Source organism: Hippichthys cyanospilos, chromosome 9 (assembly GCF_059441005.1).
Source record: "Hippichthys cyanospilos isolate Australia breed blue-spotted pipefish chromosome 9, RoL_Hcya_1.0, whole genome shotgun sequence".
Taxonomy (NCBI): domain Eukaryota; kingdom Metazoa; phylum Chordata; class Actinopteri; order Syngnathiformes; family Syngnathidae; genus Hippichthys; species Hippichthys cyanospilos.
The window spans coordinates 22821019-22837744 of record NC_142377.1 but is presented as its reverse complement, the minus strand read 5'-3'; the positions used below and the strand labels follow the sequence as shown (position 1 = coordinate 22837744).

General features: G+C 47.1%; 2 protein-coding genes across 4 annotated transcripts; one reads left to right on the top strand and one right to left on the bottom strand.

Moving 5' to 3' along the window:
• Positions 1-903: 903 nt before the first annotated feature.
• ccdc71 (coiled-coil domain containing 71) lies at positions 904-10650 on the bottom strand. Of its 2 annotated transcripts, none has more exons than XM_088422617.1 (2): positions 10499-10650; positions 904-2831 (listed from the first exon to the last, which is right to left on the bottom strand). In XM_088422617.1, the coding sequence occupies exon 2, from the start codon at positions 2819-2821 to the stop codon at positions 1742-1744; it is 1080 nt and encodes a 359-aa protein (XP_088278743.1). In that variant the 5' UTR covers positions 2822-2831; positions 10499-10650; the 3' UTR covers positions 904-1741. The 2 variants fall into 2 exon arrangements, with proteins under 2 accessions (XP_088278743.1, XP_088278741.1); XM_088422615.1 differs by lacking the exon at positions 10499-10650 and adding an exon at positions 8354-8895.
• A 2439-nt stretch (positions 10651-13089) lies between these two features.
• Positions 13090-16638, top strand: LOC148419567 (uncharacterized). Of its 2 annotated transcripts, XM_088424091.1 has the most exons (6): positions 13090-13663; positions 14416-14627; positions 14727-15064; positions 15713-15743; positions 15819-15959; positions 16249-16638. In XM_088424091.1, exons 1-6 carry the CDS (start codon positions 13402-13404, stop codon positions 16522-16524), a joined length of 1260 nt encoding a protein of 419 aa, XP_088280217.1. In that variant the 5' UTR covers positions 13090-13401; the 3' UTR covers positions 16525-16638. The 2 variants fall into 2 exon arrangements, with proteins under 2 accessions (XP_088280217.1, XP_088280216.1); XM_088424090.1 differs by having other exon boundaries at positions 15713-15959.
• The last annotated feature ends 88 nt before the right edge of the window (positions 16639-16726 follow it).

Below are 16726 nucleotides of genomic sequence, written 5' to 3'. Positions count from 1 at the left end.
AGCACAAGTCTAACGTTTCAAAGCAAACTGCACACTACACCAAAATGTCCCTCGCATCAATTTCACCAATGGACACCCAATGAACCAAATACACCCACCACCATATATATTATAAAACATAGATCATACAAAAAGATTAATGACCAAATAGACATAAAAAGTACATTTTCTTTTTTCTCCTTTCGATTGTGTGAGGTCGCAGTCCGGAATCCCGCTGTCCGGGATTTTTTCACTACCCTGGCGTTATTATCTACCCAAATTGGGCCGACATTGAAAGGGTCATCGCATTATCAAATAGAGATATATTTACTTTCCACCCCTCAAAATGGCATCAGAAATCCGATAAAAGTAACTGCGCTGTATATTTATGAAATTGAAATCATGGTCATAAGTAGAGTATTGTGACTTTTGAAGGCCTTTGCATTATTGGAGTCCAGGCTAAGCCGCTCATGGAAATCATTGAAAATCTTGCAAACGTGTTAAGTTTGGGCACTGGCGCCACGCGCTGATTTTGGGGTGTCAACACTTATTTCAATTGCGCCCCCTTCACGAGTTGCCGTTGAAAGGATTTATGCAAAAATCCAGGGAAATGCAAATGCAGTATGCCCAAAATGGCCAATAGTTCCAATTATGAATGGCAGTAAATGTGCCCAACACGGGCTAAATAAACATAATTTAGAGGACGGATGCTAACTTCTGTGAGAAACCAAGACTAACCAAAGTTGCATCAGACATGTAAGAAGAAACTTGTAACGATAACCCCACGGCCAGTAGATTTCATGTCCAGAGAAACAAAAAGGTCTCTAAGACGGAGCCCTGAGGGACACCATCATACTTGCGATGTTGAAGTACTGAGGAATTAGCATTCGATTGGGTTTCGCCCCAAATTGAAAGTCTCCGGAGTGGTTTTCAGAACAATTTTATTGAACAAAAAACTTTCAACGCTCATTGTAAGAAATATTTTTTTTTCACAAACAAGATGAACAAAGAATTATATGTGTAACAAAAGAAAAAAAATGGATTTTGGGCAAGCAGCAGAAAACAGATTTATCCTAAAAACAAAAATTTACCGACTTTGGTGCCGTCGTCATACCGGTTTGGACGGGAGGAAACTTCACCTCTGATCAGGTTTCGAATACAAATTAAAAGAGAAAAGGTGCGAGTCCAGATTTTGCCATTTTTTTTCAGAGCTTTTGCACTTCACAATCACCATCCATTCAAGAAACTACCTAGTTTATGTGTACGCTAGAAATGAAAAACAACCCGATCAGGAAGCAAACAGGCGGCAAAATGGATTTGAATGCCTTCTCTCGCCGCCCGGCGTCAACATTACAAAAACGGAAGACCAACTCACAAATTCCTCCAATCTGGGATTTTGTTTTATTAGAAAGCTGCCACAACTATGTCGCAAACTCTTTACGGAAAGGGTAGAAACTTCCATCTTCAAAGCATCTTCACCCGGGTGCGGGGGACTACCACGGAAAAATTAAGACCACGAGAAGCGGACGACTCCCCTCGGAAATCCACAGTTGCGGCGAGAGGGAACGGCACTCGCGTTGGGCACGGTCATTTCCCAGCCTGCTAGGAAAACCAACTTTCAAGGAATCCCGACGTTTAGCCCCAACCTCGGATACGGGAAAGCCGAAAGAATTTCGCTGCAAGTCCGGGTAGAGACTGACACGTGTAAGACATTAACTTAATAAAAGCAAAAGAAAAGGTATGCTCGCCGGGACCGTCCGGTTCAGTTCTGGTATCGGAAGTCTCTCAGCACGTGGTTGAGAGGGCGGATTTGGATGACGGGAGACAGGTTGACCTGCAGGATTTTCTGCGCTTTGCTTCGGGCTTCGTCCACCGAGCGAGAGTCGTCCACTTTCACCACTTTGGACCGCAAGCGCTTCTTGTCCCGCCAGCGGTTCCTCTGCTGCGTGGGGTCGGTCTGCCGGCTCAGTTCTTTGGGGCCCGGCCCGTTCCGGCGGAGGACGTCGCCCCCCCAGCCGTTGCTGGTGAGCTCCGTGTGAGTCTGCGGGAAGGCCCGGCCGTTGGCGTGGAATACCGGCGCCGAGTCGCCGATGAGGGCGCCGTCCAGCCGGACGGGGCAGGACAGGCTCTTCTGGCTGAACAAGGCCACGGCTCTGGCGGACGCCCCACCGCCGTTCTGGGAAGGCTGCAACGGTATTCCTGAAAGTGCTGGAGGGGGCTGCTTCGGCAAAAAGACGGCCGGGGGCTTCTTGCAGGGTAAGTCCCACGTGGTTTGGATCTGGAGTCTGGCCGTGTGGCAACCGGACAGACCTTTGATATTAGTCAGTCTGAGGCACGACTGTACCGGGGGCGCCTCCGAGAGCTCCGGAGTCCGAACGGGGGCCTTGTTGTAGACGGTGGCGCGGCGGTCCGCCGTTTGCTCCGGAGGGGGAACCCCCTGGATTCTGGGGTTTCCCCTTCGATAGACGTTCCAGGAAGGGTGCACCTCTCTCTTCTTGACGCGAACCCTTCGCCGCTTCTTGACCGTCGGCTTGACGTTCCGGCTGGGCGGCTTGATCATGTCCGTGGTCAGGGGCTGGTTTGTTGACGAGCGGTAGCCGTACACGTCCTTGCTACGCAGCACGGTGGCCTTGTGGCCCTCCTCGCTCAGCTCCTGCAAGAAGCTGACCAGCTCTTCTGTGCTGGAGAGGTCCCGGGACACGGGGCTGAGGATCTTCACCGCCTCCAGGAGGACGCCGTGGCCGGCCGAGGCGATCCTGGCCCAGGAGTGAACCGCCCGCTGCTCCTCGTTGGCGAATTCTAACGGCCGGCCGATCGCAGGACCTCGCGCCGCATCAGCCATGTTGGCGATCCTAGCCGAGGAAACAAAGAAAACAAAAAAAATCACTGAAGGCGACTCAAACAACCTTCCTCCGTGGATTGACCCGGACGGTCGCCCCAAGACGAGACCCCGGGAACGTCCCGTCGACTCGGGCGCCAATTTAAAGCCGGCTCCAGAGGAAATAAGCTATAGCTCCAGACTTCTGTAGCTCCGGACTTGATGTCCTCCCATAAAGCTAATCAAAAACTGAAGAGGCTCAAAGAATATCAAGATACCGAGGCGGAAGGAAAACCAACGGGGACTTCTCTTTCTCCGTGCCCAGCAAAGATATAACAAAGAAGCGTTTTTGTGGTCTCGGTGTTCGTTGGTCAGAATGGTGGATTCAAACTGAGCTACAATCTTGCCTGCAGCCACAGTATCGCAGGCGTCTAACCGGAAACTGCCGCTGCCATCTGACCTCTCCTTCATCCATTTCAAGGTACCTTGAAACCCTAACCCAACTGCAACAGGACCGCGGTTGTCTTGGAAGAAGTTTTGTCTCATCTGAGAGCGTTTCAGCCATGAGTGCACAAAGGCCAGATAGCGTAGACACTTACCTGAGTGTCGAAATGTACTAACTTTAGCCCCTTTCACACCAAAAAGTCTAGAAAGTGAGTTCCTGTTCGCAGGGGTTCCGGGTCCGAGGTTGGTGACCCCAGAGTTTTCGTTCACAGCAGCGGGCAGGTCGTTTATTCGACGACGGACGCATTTGCCGTCACCCGCCTTCGTCTGGCGTCTTTCTTGCGTGATTGAAGCGAATTGGCGTTGGACGTCTTCTTCCCCGTAAATACTCAGTAGAGTCTCTTCCAGAGCACCCATCCACCCATCAATTTTCGCTCCTTCCATGGTTTCAACATATTAAACTGACCGCAAAGAAAACAACTTCTGAGTAGGGTAATAGAACGACGCACCCCCAAGTTCAACCAACCAATCGGCGGTAGTTAGCACAACACAGCCCCCAGAAGAGAGAAGACTTGTTAACATGCATGGGAGAGAGTCGTTAACAGAGCGACGACCGTTGTAAAAAACAACGCTGAGGGTGTTTGGGGACTGAGAGCAGAATTTTAGACGCATACAAAGGTGTCATGTTGGGAGACCGTTCACATGAAGACAATTGAGACCATTTAGACTTCTGTTCTTTTTTTCTCTCCAAGGGTAAGATACTAAAAACCCAGGTGCAGGTAAACCAGATGTGCTACAAATGACCACAATGCATGAAAGCAAAAGTTCTAGCAGAGACGCTCTAGTAGCCTACAGATTCCGAACTTGGTTTTAGCGCCAAAGCGGTCCAGGCTTTTAGGAAAAAAATGTGTCTGAGCTAAACAGGAAACCGGCTCCTTTGGTAGTGAGCAAGCTGACGTTTTACTGTCCTTTGCTGACGTCACCAATACAGGAAAGGGGGTTTCGGTTGAGCCATGAATTTGCTGGACCCGCCCACAGGATAAGAGGCGTCTGCTAGCATACGGCAGTATTGACATCCATTCCCCTTTGTCGCTGTCCCAGACCCCGTCTAATTATCCAAACACAACAAAACCATGTTGTATTTCTGCAATGGTCATGAAATAGCGTTTCAACCACAGCACCTCTGCTGTGCATAAAAATAACTGACGCTGTGTGACGCCCGTGTTTCGAGTCAGGCCAAAACAAGCGGTCAAACCAAAAGCCCCTTTTACCCTGACCGTCTGAGACAGCTTTTCTGACACATTGCGCTGTGTCCAAGATACGGGAATTGACCCGCGAATCCTTAGTATCCAAAGGTAGGGATGTAACCGCTTGAGTCGGTTATTCTACCAATTATCCAACGATCCTTCAGCGATATTCAATTTTTTATTTCGTGAGGTCCGCGTTCTTGATGTTCTTAGTTGCGACTGAGTGTGTACGGCTTTAAAAGGCGGGGCGCATAACGCGTATGACCGAGTGAGGTAGAATATTACGACGAATGGGTGCTACCTTTCACAAAGCCAACATGAAATCCCGCCTTCAGATTTTAACACAATAGGGTGGGGGACGGGGGTGCCAGGTGTTGAATTTCACACGCCTCAATTCCGTGTCCATGCCTTTCACACGCAACAGCGACACAAGTGAAAGCTTTGAAAAAAAAGCCTGCTTTGAAATACTGTGTGAAGGGGGAGACCAAAGCAGGCCCCCTTTTTTTTTTTTTACTACTAGTGAAATAGCCCTGGACTATTCTAGAAATAGACAAGGTTTCACCACAGCATTTCACACAAAAAAACGTTAAATCTTCAAACCGTTTGGGCACCAAAAATGGACAAGGCTTCACTATAGCATTTCACACCGAAAAACGTTAAATCTTCAAACCGTTTGGGCACCAAAAATTAATAGCGCAACCCCTTGGAACACAGGTGGTCATTTTGGTCTGGCATTTCAAATCAACGTTGCTGTAATACAACCATTTTTCACAGTAGAAACCCGTATTATAAGAATATTAAAAACAGAAGAAGAAAAAAACTCGTTGCAACTGTTTAATCATATTGTGTAATAGTATTGGCTACAGTAAATATTAACAATAAGCATATACAAAGTGTTTTGCATTTAGTTTCTGAAAACAATCGTGAACACATGCGGCCATTTTCTTTTGGCATTTGCAAACCGTTACCGTATCCATTTGCAAACACATCAAAACCATTTTCCCACTTGGTGTTAATAAACCCTAAAGCATTTGGAAAATAGGTAGCTAGTTTCTTCTGCCATTTTGTATAATAGAAACAAGTGCAATAAGGAAATAAATACACCAGAACAGTGTTATCATTTTGAGCAGTACTAACAACGAGTTCAACTAAACAAGGAGGAAGTTCAAAAAGGAACTGTTTTTACATTTATTTTCTGAATGACAGCTCGACGATCGGGAACACAGGTGCAAATTTTGCTCCGGCGTTTGTTGTGGTATTGAAAAATAGTTTATTGATAATGCTGCCTTTCCATGCTTTTTCCATGCATTTCCAGTGATCCAAGAATCATTTAAAAGTCCACAGGAGCAATATATATACACACACACACACACATACAGTGGGCCATGCTGGTCAGTGTGTCCGCACTATTTTTTTTCGCTTTGCCGCATCAACAAAAATAACTTTTCTCGCATGTCACGGAAACGCCAATATGCTATTGGTCTTATAAGGTCACAGTCACCGTCTCAGTCACGGAGATGCCGATATGCTATTGGTCGATTAAGGTCACAGTCACGGTCTCAGTCACGGAGATGCGGATATGCTATTGGCCGGCATCACGTCAATCACAGAAATGCATTTACATTTTATATATATATATATATATATATATATATATATATATATATATATATATATATATATATATATGTATATATATAAAATGTTTAATTAAGGATAGTTAGGGTTCATGCAAAGTGCTTCCTGTGTGACATCATTGCTAAAGTGCTAACGATGTGCTGACGTCAGACGTGACAGCCCAAAGTGGTGTGTTACAGTTGGGTGTTTATGTAAATATGTGTAATGTTAGCCGTAGCTAATGTCAATTTTATGCATGTTAGTTCTAGGGTGTAAATTGTTGATGCCAAGTGCGGATGAAATGGGTAAAGATGAAAAGTGGAAGATCACGGAAAACATCAATGTAAAAAAACGATTGTCTCGTTTGTGGGCAAATGATAAATCTGCATCACATAGTGTGACAAACATGGTAAAAATCACGAGTTGTGATAGCGAATTACATTACAGTCATGTCGGCGCAATATTATATTTCAACAACGTCGCCTTTCGTATCTTGAATTTTTTACTCATTACTAGATGCCTTTTTTCCGTCGAGTCGAATTTTTCGTAAGTAGAGCTAAAAAAAAAAAAAAAAAAGTGACAACTTTTGTAAAATTAATGTTGGGTTAGGGTTAGCAGCACTTTAAGTACAAAATGTAGTTGTTTTAATCACGCAAAATTATATTCCGCCACCTAGTTCCTTAAAGTCAATCTTCGCTTTTGTACAGTTGTTAACTAATCCCGTTAACGCTCATAAAACTTTTCCAACGGTGAAAACTCCAATAATTCCAAGAAAAATGGCCATTTTGTTCGGACATTTATCATGACTTTCGCAACACTGCTGCTATTAGGCCAAAGCAAAATGCACCGGAACTGTTCTAGCATTCAGTCTTCCAGTTGAAACAAGTCCAAGTACTTCGAATATCTCGGATATCGCCCTACTTTGATAAGCCGTCGGCTCGACCGACCGCAAGAGCCTTTCCCGCTGACCAAGGGACGTAAGGGAAAGAACGAGCGCAATACGTACGCTGCCGGCGATAAACCAATCAGAGAACATGACGCAATACGGCGGCGGTAAGCAGGTCATATAACATTCAAATTGCGTACAGTAGGTATGCTGGGGGCCATAAAGAGAACCTAGGTTTGCTGCGCACCATAAGTACGAAAATACACCTCACCGTCGATACCGCGCTTAATAATACAGTGCGCCAAACGGTGCGGAAAGTACGCGTTTGTTCACATGACACGGGAGGGAGTACGTGGCGAGAAGGCTACCTTCAAAAAAACTTAGCTAGCCAAAGAATACATCAACATCAATCCTTTTCAACTCAACAAATACGTATGTAAGATGACAACAAAAGTGGTTGTGTTATACACTTTCAAAGCAAACGTACGGCCCGCCCACAATTAATTCATTCAAGCGTTAACTAAATAAACAAATATCTTCATGGTGACATATGGCACAAGCTAGCGCGTCATAAAGGCTGCCAAGTCATCGGAAACACACACTTTTCTAAGGGCACGACGGCAACGATTCACGTTATGCTTTGAACTTCAGACGATGGGAAGAAATCTTTGTTTCAGAGCAAAAAACATCAATAAACACAAAGGGCTAGCTAGCAGTCGCTTGGTCGGGTACGCCTCGCTCTAGGGCGCCCCCTATCATTGTTTTCAGTTAGATAGAAAAAAGATAGAAAAAATACATATTTGACGACTACTGTCCAGATTCTAAAAGAAAAAAAATGAGAAGAGGCGACCATTTTGTTCTGCCTTTTCGCACAATAAATACATCTGAATGCATCTTGTCAAATCAACGATTCGTGTGACGTTTTAAACTTGAGACGAGAAGAAACATTTGTTACCGAGCAAAAAGCATCAAGTAAATGCTAGCTAGCCGTGGCTTCGTCGGGTACACCTCGCTCTCGGGCGCCCTGTCTCGGAACGGCGCCGGTACAATAAAATGTAATCATTATTTTCAGTAAGATTTATATAAGTATATTCAACGAATAAACCCCTGAATTTGTAAAAAAGCAACGTAGAACAGAGGCGAGTATTTGCGCAATACCACATCCGAGGTCACGTTTTTCATGAGATGTCGTAAACTTCGAGACGACGGGACGAAATAGTTGTTTCTGTCAATTAACAGCAAACGCTAGCTCGCCGTCGCTCGGTCGGGTACACCTCGCTCTCGGGTGCCCCCTATCGGTACGGCGCCGGCAAAGCGAAATTTCATCATTATTTTCAAGAAAAGTGTTGGATTTTGGCTCACCCGCTTCACGCCGACGCTGTGGGAAACAACTTTGACGGCTCGGGCGAGGGCTGTCGCCTTTCTTTTCTTTTCTTTTTTTTCTTTTACAGACTTGCGGGCGTCAAGCGTCCCCCTCGCGGCCGAGGAGGAGGCGGCCCGCGGCGGCGGCGGCGGCGGCGGCGGTGTGGCTCCGGCGGTCCGGCCGGCCCCGTCAGCTCAAGCCGTCCTTCCGACGGAGCCGACGGGACGCACGAAGGTCGACCAGAAGACGGGCGAAGGAGGGCCCGAGGCGGGACTGCCGATTAACCGCGCTGTCTCGACATCCTCCGGTCGCCGCCGCGCTGACGCTCCGCCGTAAAATGGCTGCGACGAGAGCCGAGCGGCTGACGGAGGCAGCCGGGGAGAAAGGAGAGGGGGCGGGACACGAGGCCACACAAGGGTGGGGGTGGGGAACCGGGCCCGTAAACGGGGAGGGAAATACGTACTCCCGATAAATCGAGAAATATACGCAATACCGAAACAAATACCAAATAAGGTGGCCGTCCTGGCGAAAGAGTGGCGTGCGCGGATACGTAAATGTTTCAAAAAATGAAAAAGTCTGAAACTATGACACAGAGTGGTACGTCATTCGCAGAGGGCGGGGCTTAGGTTATTTTCGTTTTTGTCGCTGTAAGCCTTGAAAACAACTCTCGCAAAGACGTTAAATAACAGACTTTTCTCGTTTTAATGCAGCCAATGGGTGAAAATGTTTCCAAGAGTAAGGTATAACATTTATCAAAATGAAAAAAAAAGACATCATACTCCTTGACTCAAGCTAGGGCAGCGCCCCACAAAACCCTCTATTTGTTTTTACGTTCTAACGTATTGCTATGGGGCGGAGCTTAGGTTCTTTTCATGGGGCGGGGCTTAGGTTATTTTCGTATTTGTCTCTGAAAGCCTTGAAAACAACTCTCGCAAAGATGTTGACTTTTAGACTTTTCTCATTTCGACATATTTTCGCATTGTAACATTGCCGATAGATAAACATGTTTTAGCGAGTGAGATATGCAATTTATTAAAAAGAAAAAATAGACATCATACTTCTTGACTCAATCTTGGGCAGCGCTCCACAAGCGTAAATTTGTTATTACGTTCTAACTATTGTCATGGGGCGGGGCTTAGATTATTTTCGTATTTGTTGACAGGTACTTTTAGTATTTTTTTTTCATTGTAAACTAGCCAATAGATAAACATGGTTTTAAGGTAAACCGTTTGTTAAAAAAAATAAACAAGAGTCAGGTGCATTTTGTGCGCGACACCCAAAGAGCTGTCCACTTCATGAAATCGCACCAGTAATTTGACAAACCATTTAGAGCGGTGCCATAGTAACGTGAAGTTAGCGAAAAGTAAACACGCCAAGGATCGAGAGTGGGGATAAAACAAAGCAGGCAAAATGATGGTTCTCTTGCTAAGGGGTTGCCACTTGGACTTGAAGAGGTTAGGAGACTCGTGGCCGACTATGTTGTACGTAGGAGACATGCTTGTCGGCGAGATCCCTGTCGCAACTAGCAATAATGACAAGGAAGCTAGCACCGTTTTCACTGTACGTTTTGACACGTCTGTCCCTAACCTAGCCGACTGCGCTTCAATTTGAACGTTAACATTGAAATTGTGGAATGCCCGAAGCATAAATAAAGCAATTATGCTGTGAAGCCAAGTCATAAAGGGATTCAAATACAAAAGATACATTTGTGTCTTGTCATGCCTTTAAAGGGTTACAATACAGGTGAAATGAAGTGTAGTGATTTTAGGCTCAACCTTCCACTGAATGTGTAATGAGCTCCATTTCGAATGGCAAATCCAGATTTACCAGTGGGTTAGGGTAACTAGTTGCATTTGAAAGTATCAAATGACAGTAATAACGCATTACAGTTTTGATGTGACTTGCCCGCCGCTGAGCATAGTCAAAGACTTGAAAACAAACCGCACAGCTACTTTTATTTTATTGCGGGATTTTAATGTGGTTTGCAAATGACTCGGCTTACAAAAACATTGCTTTGCAAACTACATTTTGAAAGAAAAAGGACTTTTGTTTGCGGTTCGCGAGCAGTTTAAAGGCAGCTTTTTGGCGATGTCACGTAAACAGTTGCTAGCTACTTTCTTGCTAGCTAGCAAGCTCCCCCTTACCTTGGCTTGGCCCACAGCGCGCTAACTCAGTCAGGATGCTGCCAGCGAGGTTGCGGGCGCAACTATTTTCGCGTAAAACCCTTCCCTTTGCGTTGGACGACGCCTGCGCAACGCTGTTTACGTTCACTATGGAAAACGCTAGCCTAAGATGGCCGCCATCCCCCATAATGCATCTGCGTCCCCAGGAATTCGAATTTGAACAGAAATTCAAACCCTGGTTTGCTAGCCAACGCCGTTTCATTCTTTTCTCCTAAAGACAGCATTTCTTTAAAACCACTCTTACCGATAAAATAAATCAATAGATAAAGTAACTCTAACTTTGATCGTGGGGGCGAACAATTGAATGCGTTTTTACGTATTTTTTAATGAGGATGTCCGCATAGCTAGCTAGCTAAGCACAGGCTGTAATGGTAGAAATGGAGCAAGTAAATTGCAGCGGATTGCCGCGGATGCAAATGAAGGCGCTCAGTGGTGAGCTAGCGGGGGAGGGGCTGACTCGTGCCAGATGCTGCTATGCATCATGGGTCCTATTTAAGCCACACCTCCCCCAAAAATCAGGACAACTCAAACGCTGCAGAACAGCTTAACCCTCGTGCGGTATTTTGTCCAATCCTTTGAGCGTTACATCAAAGGCTTTTCCCATCAAAGGGAAAGCATTGAAAGAAGAGACTAGGCAGCTGAAATTTCACCCAAACGGTGACAACATGTCCAAGTTTGAGATGACACGACCAATTAGTGATCACACTTATGGGAGTGTGCCACCCCTTGGCTACAATACTTCCCGAATGATTGGAAGAAAACGTACCAAAAATGTTCAAAATACTGCACAGGGTATCATGTACGGAAGCGTGGAGCTGCCAATACGGAATCAATATTTTGACTGGCACATTTGTTCAAACGTACTTGCGTATGTTCACATTATACATTCGTTCAGTCTCTTACGAAATTAGTTAAGTAAACATTAAAAAAAAAGACTCACTGTGCTTTTTTTATTGTGTGCTTCTTTTTTCTTGCATGCTTCTTTTGTCTTTCATGTATCTTTTTCCCTGCGTGCTTTTTGTATCGTGTGCTTATTTTTCCTTGCATGCTCTTTTTTTATTGTGTGCTTTTTGTTTGAGTGGTTCTTTTTTCATGCTTCTGTTATCTTGCGTGCTTTTTTTGTGTTTTTTTTTCTTGTGTGCTTCCTTTTTCTTCCATGCTCTTTTTTTAAATCACGTGCTTCTCTTTTTCTATCATGCTTCTCTTTTTTATTTCGTGATTCTTGTTGTTTGCGAAGACCTTTTTTCATTTGCTTAGTTTTTTTGTTTGTGGGTTTTAATGGTTTTGGTGGGTTTGAAGCGGTGTGAAGTGTGATTTTTTTTGTTGTATTTTCGGGAATGTGTTTTAAGAACTCAGAAAAATAAGAATAAAGATATTTTTTGAAGGAATTAACGTTTTAATTTTGTTGCGTGTTTTTAGTGGAATTGAAATGTTGACGGCTTTACTGGAGCCGCAAATAGACGTGGAATTCTCTGTTGTTTGCACACGCGTCTGCCAAAGGTCCAGTGGTGCTCTACCATGTTTTTGTTGGCCTGCCCGCCTGTGTGGTGAGTGCGCATGGCAAAAGAAAGAAAAGAAAAAAATTGCATACAATTCAATGGAAGATTAAAAAAAATGTGTTAAAGTTACAAATTTGGAATTTGAAGAATGGTTTGGGATTGAGATCAGGATTTTAAGAACAGCTTAAGGTTTCAATGTAGAGTTTCAAGTCTGAGATAAGGTTTCAAATTGGAGATTTAGGCAGGTTTTGGGTTACAAATTAGGGCTACAAGGGAGGTTTGGTTGGTTTTCAAGAAAAGCGTATCGTGTTGCAAAGATTTAGGGACTGAGTGGAATTTGCATCAAAGTGCAATGTGGGTAAATCAGGGTCAAGGTTTCAAAGTACAGGGTTTTGAGAATTGGTTGAGGTTTCACATTAAGGATTCAAGCTAGTGTCAGGGTTTCAGAGTAGGTATTTAAGGAAGGGTTGGGGGGTTAAAGGTTTCATTTTAAGGCGTGATTAAAGTTTCAAAGTAGGGTTTTAAACAAGGTCATGGTTACAAAGGTGGGTATCAAGGTAGGGTTAGGGTTTGTCGAGGGTTAGGTTTTCAATATTGATTTCAAGTTAGTGGTTCAAATTAGAGATTTAAGAAAGGGTTGGGTTTAGAAGTAGGGTTTTAGGAAAATATGAGGTTTCAGACTAGGATTTTCGACAAGGTTGGGGTTAAATATTAGGGTTGTAAGGTGGTTTGGTGTCAGGGTAGGGTTTCAAGAAAGGGTCACGGGTTCAAAGTCAAGGTTCAATTTAGGGTTAGGGTTTCAAGGTAGGGATTGAAGGAAGGGTTGGGGTTTTAAAACCAGGATTGAGGTTTCATAGGAGAGTTTTAAAAATGTTGGGATGACGAATAGGGTTTCAAATGAGGAAGCCGTGAGTTTTGACCGAGATTTATGAAATGCTCAGGGTGTCAAGGAATCGACTGCTCCAAAATCGACAATATGGCTGCAGTTCTAACTCCCTCCACGCGAGGACGGTAGAACCAGTTGGAGGCATACGTAAAGGTGGAAGTTGATTTGTTGGTGTGAGGCCGCTTCCGGTTCCCTGCAGCGAGACTGTTTTTAAACTGGCTTGAAGCAACTTGATTCCCGGGAGCGCTTTTCTTTTCTTTCTCTTTTTTTTTCAAAGTCGTCCTTTGATGACATCGTGAGCTCATTTGCTCGAGTGGAGGGCGCGGTCTTCGCCCCGTGACGTTTATTCGGCCGCTGCGGGGTTTCGCACATCGCGTCGGAATGGACGCGTCAGCTAGCCCGCGGCTAACGTGAAGCCAGCGATGGCCGCCGAGACACTTTTCTCGCCGACTCTCTGACAAGTCCCGAGTCGGTTCCCGATGTCGAGCCAGGACGCCAAGAGCGCCGCGGCGGTGAACGACGACGACGCCTCCGCTTCGGCTCCCCCGTCCGAGTCGAACGAGCACGATTATGCCGACACCGACTTCGCCGAAGCGTCCGCCGCCGAACCCCCGTCGTGCGCCGGGGACGACGGTGATGAAGACGACCGGGAAGAGGGGGACCGGCGCCCTAAAGCGGCCGCGCGGGGAGGACGTAGGCGGGTCAAGGACCAGGAGGACAAGACGTGCTCCTGCTGCAAAGGTCTGTCATAGAAAAAAGTTCGGCTTCTGTTGTCTTGCCGCTAGGGGGCGCTCCGCTTAGGGCTGGAAAGAGTCTTTGGCCATGCCCCAAATAAAGGTCATGGCTAAAGTCTGGGGGGGGAAAAAAAAAAGAAGAAGACATCACACCACCAAACACGCGGATGCAGATAGTGATAGTTCCAGGTGGGCGGAGATTTGGGCATCGGGCAATGTTGATAGCGGGGACGTGTAGGTTTTGAAGTCTGTCTGCGTGTGTGAGCGTCATTGAGCTGCCGGTCCATCCGGAGGCCACCTGGCAGGAGGTAGAGGAAAGATTGTTGTATCTGGAGAACTCCCTGTCCTCCGGGGGGAGAGATACAGATGGTTTGGGAAACAAGCCGATAAAAGTGCGCTCCACCTCCAGTCCGTCGCACGAGCCCCCGAATTAGCTTCAAATACTCCGACTTTAGCCTCCAACTTCTTCACGACAAGGAAGGAGGATTCGAGATGAATTTGCCATGAGAGCTGACATCCGTGAAGTTTGCAATTTTCTATTGGCACTTGAATTTCATTGTTCAGCACTTAGGTTGACTCTGGTCTTTCGAGACGTGCCGCACACATCGAATTTGACTTGACTTGAAGAAGCGCATTCAGTTGGCGGTCCGGATCGCTCCCGGCACGAGTCCCAGCGTCGATCACTTGCCCGACGCTCTTAAAGGCCGAGAAAAACCCCCAAATAATGAGGCGAGCTTCTCAACCGGGTTGGGCCAACAGGTCCGTTCGAGCGGCAGGGCCGAGGCTTCAACCGAAGGGCCGTGTTCACCTTCACCACGCCGGAGGCGGCCCGGTGGGTCTTCCCCGACGCCGGCGCCCTGGGCAAAAAGTCCTTCGTGTGCGAGACCTGCGCGCAGGTCATCAGGACCAAATGTTGGCGCAAGAACAACGGGAAGCGCGTCTTGTGGCTCAAACCGGCCGCCGCCAAGCAGGTGAGCGCCGGAAACGGCGTCGGAGCGCGCCGCGGCTCGGCCGCTTCGGCTCCGTTTCCGAAGCCCGTTTCTTGGGCTGACGCGGCCCCGTTTGGCCAGGGGGGCGAGAGGCCGGCGGGCCGGCGCATGGGCAAGAAGAGCCGGGCGGCGCTGCTGGTGAGCAAGTCGCGCTACCGCTCGGCCCTGCGCACGCTGTGGTCGGCCAAGGGCGCCCGCCAGCCCATCCTGGACTTCGTGGGCCGGCAGCTGCGGCAGGAGATGAAGGCGCTGTCGCGCGGCGCCGACAGCCCCTTCCGCCGGAAGGTGTCGGGCAACAAGCCGCTGTCCTTCTTCCCGTGGGCGCGCTGCCTGGCCTGGGCGCGGGAGCGCGCCCCGCTGGTGGCCGCCTGCCTGCGCGCCCTCTTCCCCACCGTGGCCGCGCTGGTCAAGAGCAGGCGGTGAGTCGAAAAAGGTGTAAATTAGCTTCCAAAGGGACTTTTTTCTTACCTTTCTGCTTTGTATCAAAAGTCCATTCGAAAAAAGGCACGCAATTCCGATCGACGGGGAAAACGTTCTCTTCTGCGGAAGAAGTCAACAAGTCGTATTCATCAGGGAAAAATGTTGAGTTTGCAAAATTACGGTCATACTTGTGTCTTTTTATTGCATATTTTTTTTGTCCAAAAAGGACATTTCTGCCTCATGGAACAGGAACATTAACGCAATTGTCTATTGTGCAAAACGTAATAACTTTGCGTACAAAAGAGTTGTATTTCATTCGTTATTCCATATTCCGTTTGACATTTTTTTCAAAAATCCAATCGAATGCCACATAAAAAGTAAAAAAAAAGAAAAAACTATCAAACTATATCAAAGACGTTGCTTTTTGTTTTTGTTTCTAATTAAAACACATTTTTTGCGTCTGTAAAGTCATCTGGCTTTTGCAAAAAGTAGAAAAACGTTAGAAAAACGGGTGTGTGTGTGTGTGTGTGTGTGTGTGTCCAAAACACACACTAGATTATTGTTCATTTGTTGACTCGGATGTTTCACGCAAAAAGACGGGAAAAAAAAAAAAGACATCCCGGCCGCAACGACTTGTGTGTGCGCAGCCAGCTGTCGGCGTCGGAGGCGGAGCTTCAGGTGCTGCGCCGCAGCGTGCTGACGCTGGCCGTGCCGCTCTTCACCCGCAACATCTGGACCAACAACTTCCTGCAGGCGGCGCTGGGGGCCAAGCTGCGGCTGCAGGGCTGCTCGGGCCCCGCCCTGGACACCCTCAACGGCCTGGGCCTCTGCCAGAACAAGGACACCGTGCGGCTGCGCCTGCGCCGGCTGCGCCGCCGCCCCGCCCGCTCCCCGGTACCTTTTACCCACGTCTCCGACTTCTTCCTTGTAAAATCTCCCCTGTGGAAAAAAAAATACGACGACGATTCGGATTCGTTCATCCCGCTCCATTGAAAAAAAGGTCCAATCGAATGCCGCGAAATTTTCTAAGGGATCAAAATTGAGCTTCCTGGAGAGAAAGGCCAAAAATGACAAAAAATGTTACTTTTTTTTTTTTTTTTAATCAACCGGTGCTTCACGAAGCTTCATTTTCCCATCTCTCGTTTGCCATCGATGCCCCTTTTTCATTCTTTTTTCTCGCTAGAACGGAGAGAGCGAAGATCACGTGGTAGACGCGGAGGAAGACGACGCCGAGGATGAGGAGGAGGAAGAGGAGGAGGACGAAGAGGAGGAGGACGAGGAGGAGGAAGACGAGGAGGAGGAGCTGGATCAGAGGAGGCGCCAAAGGAAAAAGAGGAAGCGCCGCCGGGACCCGGACGGGGACCGGGACCGGGACGGGAAGAGGAAGGTGGTGGTGGTGCGCCTGGGCCTGCTCAAGGGACACTCGGAGGTGGGGCGGGCCGACCTGTCGGCCCCCTGACCAAAAAAAAAAAAACCTCCTCCTTCGATGCGCGACTTTGACGAGAGAAAAAAGCTCCCAAATGAGGACGCGCAAGCTTGTAAATAGCAGCAATAAAAAGGCATTTCAACACTTGCCTTGGACTTTTCAGTTGAAAACGTCGCCCGCGAGCAAGCCTCGCCTCGCTTGAACGCCGACTTGCTCATTTCAAACCTTCGCTGAA